The sequence below is a fragment of the Zosterops lateralis genome (genome assembly GCF_965231275.1).
Source record: "Zosterops lateralis genome assembly, chromosome: 15".
In the NCBI taxonomy this organism is placed as follows: Eukaryota; Metazoa; Chordata; class Aves; order Passeriformes; family Zosteropidae; genus Zosterops; species Zosterops lateralis.
This window is the reverse complement of record NC_139775.1, coordinates 14005288-14016048: the sequence shown is the minus strand read 5'-3', so window position 1 is coordinate 14016048 and position 10761 is coordinate 14005288. Positions and strand designations below refer to the sequence as shown.

The following is a 10761-nucleotide window of genomic DNA, read 5'->3' as shown; positions in this document are numbered from 1 at the left end:
AGAAAGGGAGTGCAGTCCTACATTGTTTCACTTCACTGACTCCTGCCCTAGCACCCCACTGTCTCTGCTATTTACCTCCATGTGGGGAGGCTCATTGCCTTGCTCAGAGGACACAGCCAGGTGCTGTCAGGGCTTTCCTGTGTTGAGGGACTTCCTGGCAGGGTAGGGAGGCTGCTGTTCTTCTTTCCTGTGCTTGGTACTGCTGTATCCCCACCCTGTCCTCACCCTCAGCTCCCCTGCAGGCAGATCTGCTGTGAATTCAGAGCAGGAGAGAAGAAAAGATGCACACGAGTTCAGGGTCTGTTATTTATTTACATAAAAACACTGACTAGTGCCACAGTTCCACCCCTGAGCAAACAGCAGCTGCCTGTGCAGGCCAGGCTGTGTTTGCAGACCTGTGTGCTGAGAGACCCCCCCACTTTGCTCTGGGAGCTGCAGGGGCAGGGGAGGGAGGAGCAGCCCCGAGAGGCTGAACTTGGCTCCCGGGTCCTCTTGCCCCTGCTGTGGGAGTGCTGCTGGCAGCTCCTGTCGCTGCCTGCGTGCCCCTTCCTTCTGCCCCCCATGAGTGAGCTAAAAATACCCCCTACACCACATGCAAGGAGGACCCTACAGCCCCCGCCGGGCCCGGGGCGGCTCCGGAGCTGCGGGCTGGTAACAAACTCCTCTACTCTACGTGCCGGGCAGCCAGGACATGCCGGGTGCGGTTTTGGCTCTCAGGTTACCGTGGGGGCTGTCCCTGCCCCCGGAGCCGGCGGGGCTGGGAGGAGGCGCATGCAGCTGGAGTGGCCACCGGGCAGGACGGAGGTGCTGATAAGGGTGCGGTGCTACTGCCGGGCCCCTCTCTGTGCTCAGAGGCAGCTCGGCCTCCCCTCGGGAAGGGGCTTTGCCACGGGGCCGGAGGGGGCTCTGAACCACAAACCTGGTGTGTGGCACTGCCCTGACTCCTTGTCACTGAGCCCCTTCCTCAAAGTGCCACAAAGACTGTGCTACATCCCCTGAAGACCCCATGGGCTGCTTGGGTCCCCTCCTGGGCTCCCATCCCAGCACATCCCTGCAGCCAGGCACCCCCTGCACTGTGGGACTGGGGTTGGGCACCTCCAGCAGCTGCTGCTCCTCCCAGGGTTGCTCCAGGTGAGAGGGGCCTCGCTCACACCCTGCAGAGTGATGCCCCCCACTCCTGTGCACTGCAGGGCAGCCCCCACGTCGTGTCTGAGACCTCGGCCTACCTCCCCTGTGCACCAGTGTCACCAATGCCAGTATTCCCGGTGAGGAGCAGAGCTGGGGGCAGGTGGAGCCGGGGATAACACATACACACCGCCGGCAGGGGGAAGCGAGGAGCGATGATGCACACGCGGAGAGGACGGAGCGGGGCAGGGCCGGCGCATTCCCGGGGCTCCCGTTAGCACATGCGCTTGTACGTGTAGATGTAGGCCTTGCAGTTGGGACACGTGTGCGTCACGTCCTTGAAGTCATCGAACAGGCAGGGGATCAGGCAGCAGCAGAGATCACACCTGGAGCACAGGGAGAGGCAGAGATGCTGAGCTGGGGCAGCCCCTGGGCATGGGGTTCACTCTGGGCTATGGGTGAGAGATGTAATTGTAGGGGCTGTCACCCCAGGAACCCCTCTGCTGCTCCAGTGTCACCTCTGTGCCAAGGTCCCCAACAGCTCAGCCAAGGCCACCAGCACTGGGGCTATCCAGGACCACACTGAGCACCCAACACGAGGCCCCAGCTCTGCCTGCAGCACCTACCCCACGAAGCAGCAGAAGAAGCCAAGAAGGAAACTCATGAGCCCAATCTCGTAGGAGATCTTGGTGGTGATGGCTTGCTGGCAGTGGGGACACACGGTCTGCACGGGGGCACCCTGGAAGATCTCTCCCTGCAGCACTGTGACTGTGGTGGCGGCTCCGGGCGGGACGAGCACTGTGGCCGTGTGGCCACCAGGAGAGGGGTAGGGGCCTGGGGCAGGGTAGTAGCCCATGGGGGGGTGAGGGCCTGGGGGTGGGTAGTATCCTGCTGTGGATGAGAAACACAAACAAGTGAGCAGCTTCCTACATGGCAGGAGAGGCCAGATCCTTATTGGGGATGGCCCCACCCTGCTGCAACACCACCCTTGGAGTACAGACTCGGGGCCAGCCCTGCTACAGGCACTGTGCCCCCCAGCCCACCCCAAGGAGCCTTGCTGCAGCCCCAAGCCCCTCTTGTGTGCCCCCAACTCCCCAGGGCAGCAGGAAAGAGCTGCTGCCAATCCCCAGCCCTGTGTCCCCCAGCAGGACTCACCTGGTGGCACGTAGGGCCCCGAGCCGTCCGTGGGCATGTGGGGGGGCACAAACCCCGGCTGCGAGGGCGGCTCATATGGGGGGGGTCCGAACTCAGGAGGGGGAATGGGAACCCCCTGGGGCTGTCCCACCACTGGGGTGACACCCTCTGGAAGGAAACACAGGCAGCAGCTGAAGAGGCAGCAGAACTGAGGGGAAGATGGTGTCCTGGCTGTGTGCTCAGGGCATCAACCCCAACAGGGAAGAGGTGGCAAGAGGAGGGGGGCACCCCCTTAAGCTGCATCTTCTGAGCCACATGAACCCCAAATTCACCCCACAGCACAGAGCACTGTCAGGCTTTGAGCTGGGAGTGCCTCCTGCTCTTGTCATTGCCCCCAGGACCCCTCCTGCCTCCCCCAAGGGTGACATGGGGACAGATGGAGCCAGGCATTGCACCACCCTCCCCAGGCTGTGGAGGAGAGGCACAGCCAGGCCAGTCCCAGGGAACCCACACTCCCCTGGGTCCTGTCTGTTTGGCAAAATGTCCCCCCTGAGCAGTGGGACACCCCCAGTACCTGGTGCAGAGGGTGGGCCGTGCTTCTCTTCTATCAGCGGCGCCGAGGGGCCCCCCGGGTAGGGCGGGGGTGGGTCATTGGACATGGCTCCAGGCGGCCCTGCAGGGACAGAAGCCTCCAGGTGACACCAGCCTCTGGTGGCACAGCCACACGGTGCTTGGGGACAGAGGTGACAGGTAATGGAAGCCAGGGCTGGTGTCACCACTGCACCAGCCTCAGCTTCTCCCCCCTCCCAGGGCAGGCCCCAGGGGTATGGCCCCAAAGCTGGACAGGCTCTGACCAGGCAGCAACTCAAAGGTGTAAAATCTTCCTGTCAGCTCCATGCTGCTTCCCTGTAAAGCCCACCTGGTGCACAGCAGCTCATCAGGGCAGCTCTGGACTGTGTGACCACACTCCAGGGCAGTGCTGGGCTGGAACGTGCTGTGCTAAGAGCCTTGGCTGCATCCTTGGGGTACCAAAGGTGGGGAAGAGCTGCCCACAGCCCCCCACCCTCACTGACACAAAGCTGTGCCCTGAGGGATGATGGCAGGACCCTGCCCTGAGCTGAAGCACGAACTTTTACATGGGGTAGAATTTACCTGTCCTCTTCCCCGCAGCAACAGCTCAGAGGCCTTGACAGCTGGGAGAAGCAGCTCCTCTGAGCACTGTAGTTTGGATGGTGGCTTCTTCCACTGACCTGTGTGAAAGGAGACAGCAAGTGAATTACAGAGATGGAGGAGTCACAGCTGCAGCACCAAACCCCTTCTCTCCCCTGGGCAGGAGCCATTCAATGGCAGCATGAGGCTCTGTGTCCTTGGCACGTGGCAAAGCCCCACTGATGCCCTCTGAGATCCAAGGAAGTGCCACGACATTCAGAAACCTGAGTTCCCCATTTCCACTGGCTCGGTTATAGCTGGTAGGATGTGACTAAATTGGGAAATACAAGTGAGAGGCTGCTCACTCACTCAGTGCTTGGGACAGATGCCATCAGACACGGGACAGGGTGACATTGCTGTCAGAGGCCAGGGGGAGCAGTGCTGGGAGCTCCATCCTTCACCCCAAGGGGCCAGGAGCAAATGTCACCCTGCTTGTCCCGTTTGCTGGCACCAGTGCCACGTGCTGGGCAGCAAGCCCAGAGCACACCAACCTCCCCAGCACGGCACAGGCAGCAGGCCGGGCAGGCAGTGCTGCCCCAGCCCTGCATTGCAGGTGTGCCCACAGAGGTGCCTGTGGGGCTCAACCACCTTCACCTGCAGCTGGCAGGTCAAGCAGAGCCAAGGACTTGGCAAGCAAGGCAGGAAGAACCATCCCTCCCTCACTCACCTGCGTGGCTTTGCTCTATTCTAGTCCTTTTTTCCTAGTTCACACTCCCTGCCACCCAGCAGCCTCCTGCAAGGCAGCAGGAAATGAAATCAGTCCCTGGAGGAGCAGCAGCACCTGTTGCTGCTCACAGAGGAGCACATTGATCCCTCCAGGAGCTGAGCAGATTCCTGACACACACAGGGTCTCCCCCAGGATGTCCATATTTCGTGACTAGAATTCCTCCCCCAAGCTCTGAAGTGGTGTTGCAGCCACACAGCTTCAAAGAGTAATACTGGGGCAGCTGGGGGTCATCTTCCTCCTGCTTCTCACTCCAGTTTCTTCCTTAAGAGCCCAGGGAAGCAGAGTTGCCATGGCACAGAGCATTTCCAGGCTCACAGCAGAGCCTGCCTTCTCCTTCAGTGACCTACAAAGCCACAAACTGGGCCGTGCTCCTTTTAGCTCAGTGGGGATGTGAAGAAAAGGAGGATTTATTCTTTTCAAAGTACCCAGCCCTGCACATCCAGGAGCCTCAGACCTTCCTGTCCCCATGCCTGCAGGGGTTCTGGATGAGCCTAAGCCAACCAGAGCACCCCAGAGTCCTGACCTGGGGACACGAGGGAGCTTTCCTTGCCCTCACCTGCCAACTGCCCCCACAGCTTTTCTAACATAATAGATTTCCTCCCATTCCTGCTCAGATGCTGCTTTCCCATAATAATCTTTCAACACTCCCCAGCCTCACTTTTCCCCCCCCTCCATCAAAGCAGCTGGCAAGAAAATGCAGGAGAGGAGGAATCCTCCACCAGCCACTCCACCAACACCCCTCAGATGAAGCACCAGCCTCGGGGGGAGCCAGCCCTTACTGCTGCCACCCTGCCCTGGAGGGAACTGCAGCCACCAGGGTGACAGCCCGAGGTCTCAGAGCCACACGGGCCTGGGATGAAGGAAGCTGTGGGATGCAGGGCCACTCTGCTCCTACTTGGCAGGCTCAGTTGTTCCCAATGCAATATTCTGCTTATTAAAAGAGATCTGTAAAGAGCAAGATGTTGGCTGTGTGCCCTTCCCAGGAGGGAAAGAAAGCCTGTTGCTTTTAAGCTTCTTAGAAGCTGTTTCTCTCCTGGGTTTTCTTTCATCTTAATGTGAGCAGCACAAAATCTGGCCCATTCCTGACAGAGAGCTCCGTGGGAAACCAGAGGGCACTCAGCTTCCCCTTGGCACTGGGCAGGAGCTGCCCCAGAGCATCCCCCACCTCCCTGGCACTGACAGCCCTGCAGTATTCCAAAATTACCAGGTTTAAGTTCAAGATCTGATGGAATCAGCAGTGTCTTATGCAGGTCCTTTGGAGCAAGGACACACTGCAAGATCCTAAGATTCAAAAGGAGCTGATTATCATAAAAGGATGGAGAGAGGAAATGCTATTTCCAGCTACAAATGCAGATTAGATCTTCTCAACTGGAAGAACAGCTTTTACTGGTTTTCCTCTACAAACTAACTACAGAGGATAAATCCACCGTGGAAGCAGAGTTATCACAAGCACTCCTTCAGTTAAACACAGAAGACAGGCAAAGGGATGCCCATGCCCCCAGGGAATTGATATTTGCTAAAGAAAATGAAAAATAAAATATTCCTATTAACCTGCTGGGGCACAGTAGTGTGACAGACACAACCAGGACAGCACAGCTCCATCACAGCCTCCAAACAGAAAGGGCTTGTCCCACCCTGGCTGTGGCCTCAATCTGTGTGTCCTGCCCTGGCTCTGTGCTCCCTGATCTCATTCCAGGCAGCTTTTGGGTGAGAAGATGGCAACAGATTTCTGTGTCCCCTGTTCAGATCAGAGGTGTAACTCTCAGCCCCGGGAGGTCTGTCTGAGGCTTCTCACACGGCCAAAGTGCCGCGGGCAGCACTCAGCCCTGCCTGCTTTCTAATCCACCTCCTTCCTGTGCTCAGCAGCTCCCAATCCAGTTAATGAGGGATTGCACAACCCTAGAACGGTTTGGTTTGAAAGGACCTTAAAGCCCATCTCATTACAACACCCCCTGCCATGGGCAGAGACACTTTCCACTATCCCAGGCTGCTCCAAGCCCCATCCAGTCTTGGACACTTCCAGGGAATCCAGGGGCAGCCACAGCTTCTCTGGGGACCCTGTGCCAGGGCCTGCCCACCCTAAAAGGGAAGAATTTCTTCCCAATTTCCAATCTAACCCTGCCCTCTGTCAGGGTGAAGCCATTTCCCTTTGTCCTGTTATTCCAGCCCTCGTCCAGAGGGCATTGATCAACACCCCAGAGCCCCTGGTTCCCGTTACTGACATGTTCAAAACTGATACAAAGCAACTCCCAGCAGTGATTAGAGGAGCTGATGTCAGGGTCCAGAGTCCCATGCTGGCTGTATTTCCCTCTGTTACATCACTGCAGAAACAGTTTGGGATTCAAACATGGCAAGAGAAAAAAAATCTGGACATCCCACTTGCTTTCCAAAGAGATAAGGTGGGTACCACCCATCAAAAACAACTTTGGGGAAATCGTGCCACCAGAACAGGTCCTAACACCAGAAAATAGATAATTCCACAAAGAGAACAGACACAGATAATTCAGATTTGGCCTGCTAATGCCATTCTCCCTCAGCAGCAGCTGCTTGTGCTTCAAGCTGCTTCTTCCCGGATGAAATCTCCACGGGTGAGACAAACCTGGCAAGGGCAGAGCAGATGCTGGCAGGTTCCAGCTCACATGTGAGCCCTGATGGTGCAGCACTGGCCCCAGCAGCTCTGAGTCAGCCTCACAGCACCACTGAGATCCATCCCACAGCCTGAAACCTTGCTGTCCTTGCTCCTGCTGCACTTAGAACTGAGATGCAGAGAAACTCAGCTTTGTTTCCTCCAGCCACTGAGACAGGAAACAGCATTTGTTCATACTCAACCACGTTTGGTGATGTTGACACTTCAAAAGCTGCTGCTGCTCGTTTTTGGAGCTCTTCCTCCATGAAAAAGAAAACTTCCGATATTTGAAAAAATAATAAAAAAACACACTAAAATTCAATGAATAAATAAGAGAAAATATACAAGCACTTTCAGCTTCAACACGCATCAAAGAGATGCAGATTCCAGCTTCCAGGCTTTTGGAAATACAGCTTTAAAAGGCAAGAGTCCTGAAGATGCTGGGCCCTTACTGAGCCCAGCTCCTTTCCTTTAGAAATAGGAATAGCATTGTGACCAACACCATCCCAGTTTTCTTGGCCCCAGGAAGAAATGCCACAGGCTACATGCTCCAGAAACTGGGAAATACTGACCCTAGGAAGGGGATGGGCACAAAGGCTGATCAGATGGTGGCAAAAATCTCATTTGAGCCGAAGTCTGTTACTCTTCAAAAGGAGCTTTAGGGGCAGCAAAGAGGGAGAACCAAGCAGGGTGTGCTGAGGGGGACAGAGCCATACCCTGACTGTGGCAATCCCAATCCCAATCACTCTCCTCCACAATGGCATTTCTGAACAGCACCTCTAAATCCAGCCTGGAGCTGCCTGTTCCCTGTGTCACAGCTGTGCCTGGAGCTCTCAGGGATGCTGCCCTGTGCCTGGAGCTCTCAGGCTCTGCCCTCTCACAGAGTGCAGGGACGTGGCCCAGCTCCCACCACGCGCAATCCCACCGGACAGCTCTTACCTCCAAAGTCTGACAGCATAAATCTCTGCTGAACAAGCAGTGTCAATGGTTATTTCTGCCTGGTTTTTATGCAGAGCAACAAAAAGATGTTTTTCCTGAAAACGAGCCAAAGCTCCCCCTCAGCTTTGCCTCTTCCCATGCGCGTTTGCTGCCCCCAGCCTGCACACCACCTCCCTGGGAGGGGAGGAATGAACAGCACAGAATGCTCCAGCCTCCTTCAGAGAGAAGGGTGTGCTGGCAATTCTTGACCGTGTACCCGCTCCTTTACCCTTGGCAGCACCTCCTCAACTCCTCATCCTGCTCTTGGACAAGGCAGCAAGAGGGCGCATTGCCTGCAGCGCTCTGCGAGGCACCGATGGAAACAGAAACCCAAGTGAAGGACTGAAGGAAAGGTCTGTTCTTTCTCTGAGCAACTCAGCTGTGTTTTCCCAAGTCCAAGTCACTGCCAGGGAGCACAAACTCACTGTTCAGGAACAGCCAGGCTGCTCCCAGAACAGCAGATTTCTTCCACACTTCTGCACTAAGATTTCAGCTGCAGAAAACTGCTTCTTCCAGGAGGGTCAGGCTGTTCCTTCAGTGCAGGCACAGAAAGCTCAGCTGGCAAGGCAGGCCAGCAGCTCTCCTTTAAAACCAAGGAATGCTGGAGAAGAAGATTTTTCATCATTCAAACCAGGTATATCAGACAGCCAAAGCTCCCTGCTCTGCTCTCCAGTATGTGAATCTCTGGAGGAGCTTCCCCATTGCAGTCGTTTACCTGGGGACCTTGGACATATTGTTTGACCTTCTCTGTGCCACCGTCCCCCAGCAGACAAATCACCTCAGAGCAGGATCCTCGCTGGCAGCCAGGTGCTGTATCCAAAGCAAGATTTCTCAGGGCATTAAATCCAAAGCACAATCAGATAATCTCCACGGCGCAGCTGTCCTTGGCCAGAGATTCAAATTACCACTCCCAGCAGCTCCTCCGCACGGATATCAGGGAAACCAGACACAAAAGTCCTCCCTGCTGAAGACAAGGAGGCTTTATCTGCAACACCCACAAAGGGTTACACGCAGGAGGAGCTCCTGCAGGACCTGCTGCTGCCTCTGGGATTCTCTCCAGTGCTATTCGCCTCCGGATGGGCTGACCGTGCGCTCTTGGCTCTTCACGCTGGGGCTGCAGGAACAGCCTTGCCAGGACCTGCTTAACCTGAATATTTAAAGGAAAAGCAGCCAAAAGGAAAAGAACAAACTGAGGTAGCTCGTTCTCTCTGCTCTTGGCTCCCAAGATGTGGCATGACGTGCTGGCAGAGCTCACAGTGACATCCAGGAGCCAGAGGGGCTGAAAGGGAGGAGAACTCACAACCCCACACTTCAAAACTGGAGCCCAACCCTTCCACTTGTCAGGACACTGGGGAGAGCTGAGCTGTGCACAGCACTCTGCACCACCAGGGCAGCTGAATTTGGCCCCCCAAAAGCCAGTTTTCTGAACATGGAGCAAGCAGGGAGCACATTGCAGCCAGGCCCTGGAAAACCCACTCTCCCACTCAGGAGGTGCTCACTGTTCAGGCCCTTCCAGCAGGTGTCCTGGCTGCACAGGAGAAGACAGGCTGCACAACATCAGGTGTGCTCATAGATGTGATTAAGATAACATTAAAGATAAAGCTCCTCTGCACCTTATCAATGCTGCTCCAGAGAGATGAGAAAAGGAGGGTGCTGCAAGCCAAATCCCTGGGGAAGCAGAGAGCTTTTCCATGAGACTTTCACTGCAGTTCACAAAGAATCCAAGCTAATACTTGATAACATCCATGGGAAAACATCCAGTGATAGCAGCAGCTGTTGCCTCCAGTCCTCTGTATCTACTTAATTTCCCCCCTGAGAGGACACATCCTGCATTACATCATTCCCTTGATATCTGTTAATAATGGTGATAACACGACCTGGCAGAACCTCAAGCAACTAAACCCAACATCTACTCCAACACTGTATTTTAATGCAGCATCAAACACAACTGTGCCACAGGAATAGCTGCTCATTTAAACAAGCAAACAAAAATACCCCAGCTCAAGAAGCTTAACAGCAAGAAAAGCCTCAGGAGGTTGGGAGAAGCTCCACAGCTCTTAAGCACAGTCACAGATCTCAGCTCTGACAACAGCCCAGGACAGAGGCTTAGGGATGAGTTAGGAAGGGATCAAAGGCAGAACTGTCAGTCCCTCCCACTCCCAGCACTCATGGTTTTGGAGACTGGGCAGCCTGGAGGTTCTCCATGGAGCACCCCAGGTCACTCCCAATCACCAACTACTGCTCTTCAGTCACCTACACAAAAAAGCTGTCAGCATCTCTTGCTGTCAGCATCTGCTCCTCCCATTTGGGGGACAGCAGCACAGAGGTGAATATACAAGTACCCACTACGTCTCACAGCAAAACCCAGGGTTTTATAAATTCCCTTCCCAACACCAAAATAATTTTTTTTTTATTTCTTTAAGCACTCACTCTTTCATTTCTCCCTCCTTCTGTAGAATTTTTTAAGAGAAAGTCAAATTACACAGCTACATCACTGCTGAATCAAACTGAGTACACGTGTGACGTCCATTAAATGACACAGTGAGCTCCAAGGGAGGAGGAAAGAAATTAGAATCAGAGATGATCAGCACTTTTGCATTTCAGTTTCAGAATTAATCAGAGCCCGAGAGCGTATTCAGATTTCCCTTGCAGATTTTGCAACACAATGGAATAATTTTGAATACAGTGGTGGTGATTCCAGATCCATTTTCAAGTGCTGTACAAAACATATGCCAGGGCACTGATGTTTCCTTAGCCGAGGAGGGCTCCAGCTTGCTGTAGGACTGGCTCCAGTCTCCAGCATTAGCATTTCCCAGGCTCACAGATCCCCCTGCCTCGGTGCCAGAGAAGCTGCTGACATTCAGATTTAACCAGTACAATGTCACCTTGCACTTTTTTTGAGGACTAGTGCGAAGTGCTCCTCTGTGTCACTCAATTTTATGTAAAGCCAAGGCTTGTTCTT

General features: G+C 54.8%; 1 protein-coding gene across 7 annotated transcripts in view; it reads right to left on the bottom strand.

Moving 5' to 3' along the window:
* Positions 1-10761, bottom strand: part of CDIP1 (cell death inducing p53 target 1) — a 100418-nt gene that overhangs the window by 80977 nt on the left and 8680 nt on the right. For 3 of the 7 annotated variants that reach the window (XM_083872662.1, XM_083872663.1, XM_083872661.1), the window contains 5 exons: positions 3412-3509; positions 2834-2932; positions 2281-2427; positions 1752-2016; positions 302-1511 (listed from right to left, as the gene is read on the bottom strand). In XM_083872662.1, coding sequence (XP_083728788.1) covers positions 1400-1511; positions 1752-2016; positions 2281-2427; positions 2834-2918 — 609 coding nt within the window. In that variant the 5' untranslated portion in view covers positions 2919-2932; positions 3412-3509 and the 3' untranslated portion in view covers positions 302-1399. Of the gene's footprint in view, positions 1-301; positions 1512-1751; positions 2017-2280; positions 2428-2833; positions 2933-3411; positions 3510-7760; positions 7781-8577; positions 8761-10761 lie in introns of those variants that run through there. The other 4 variants (XM_083872664.1, XM_083872665.1, XR_014591195.1 and 1 more) reach the window with 4 other exon arrangements.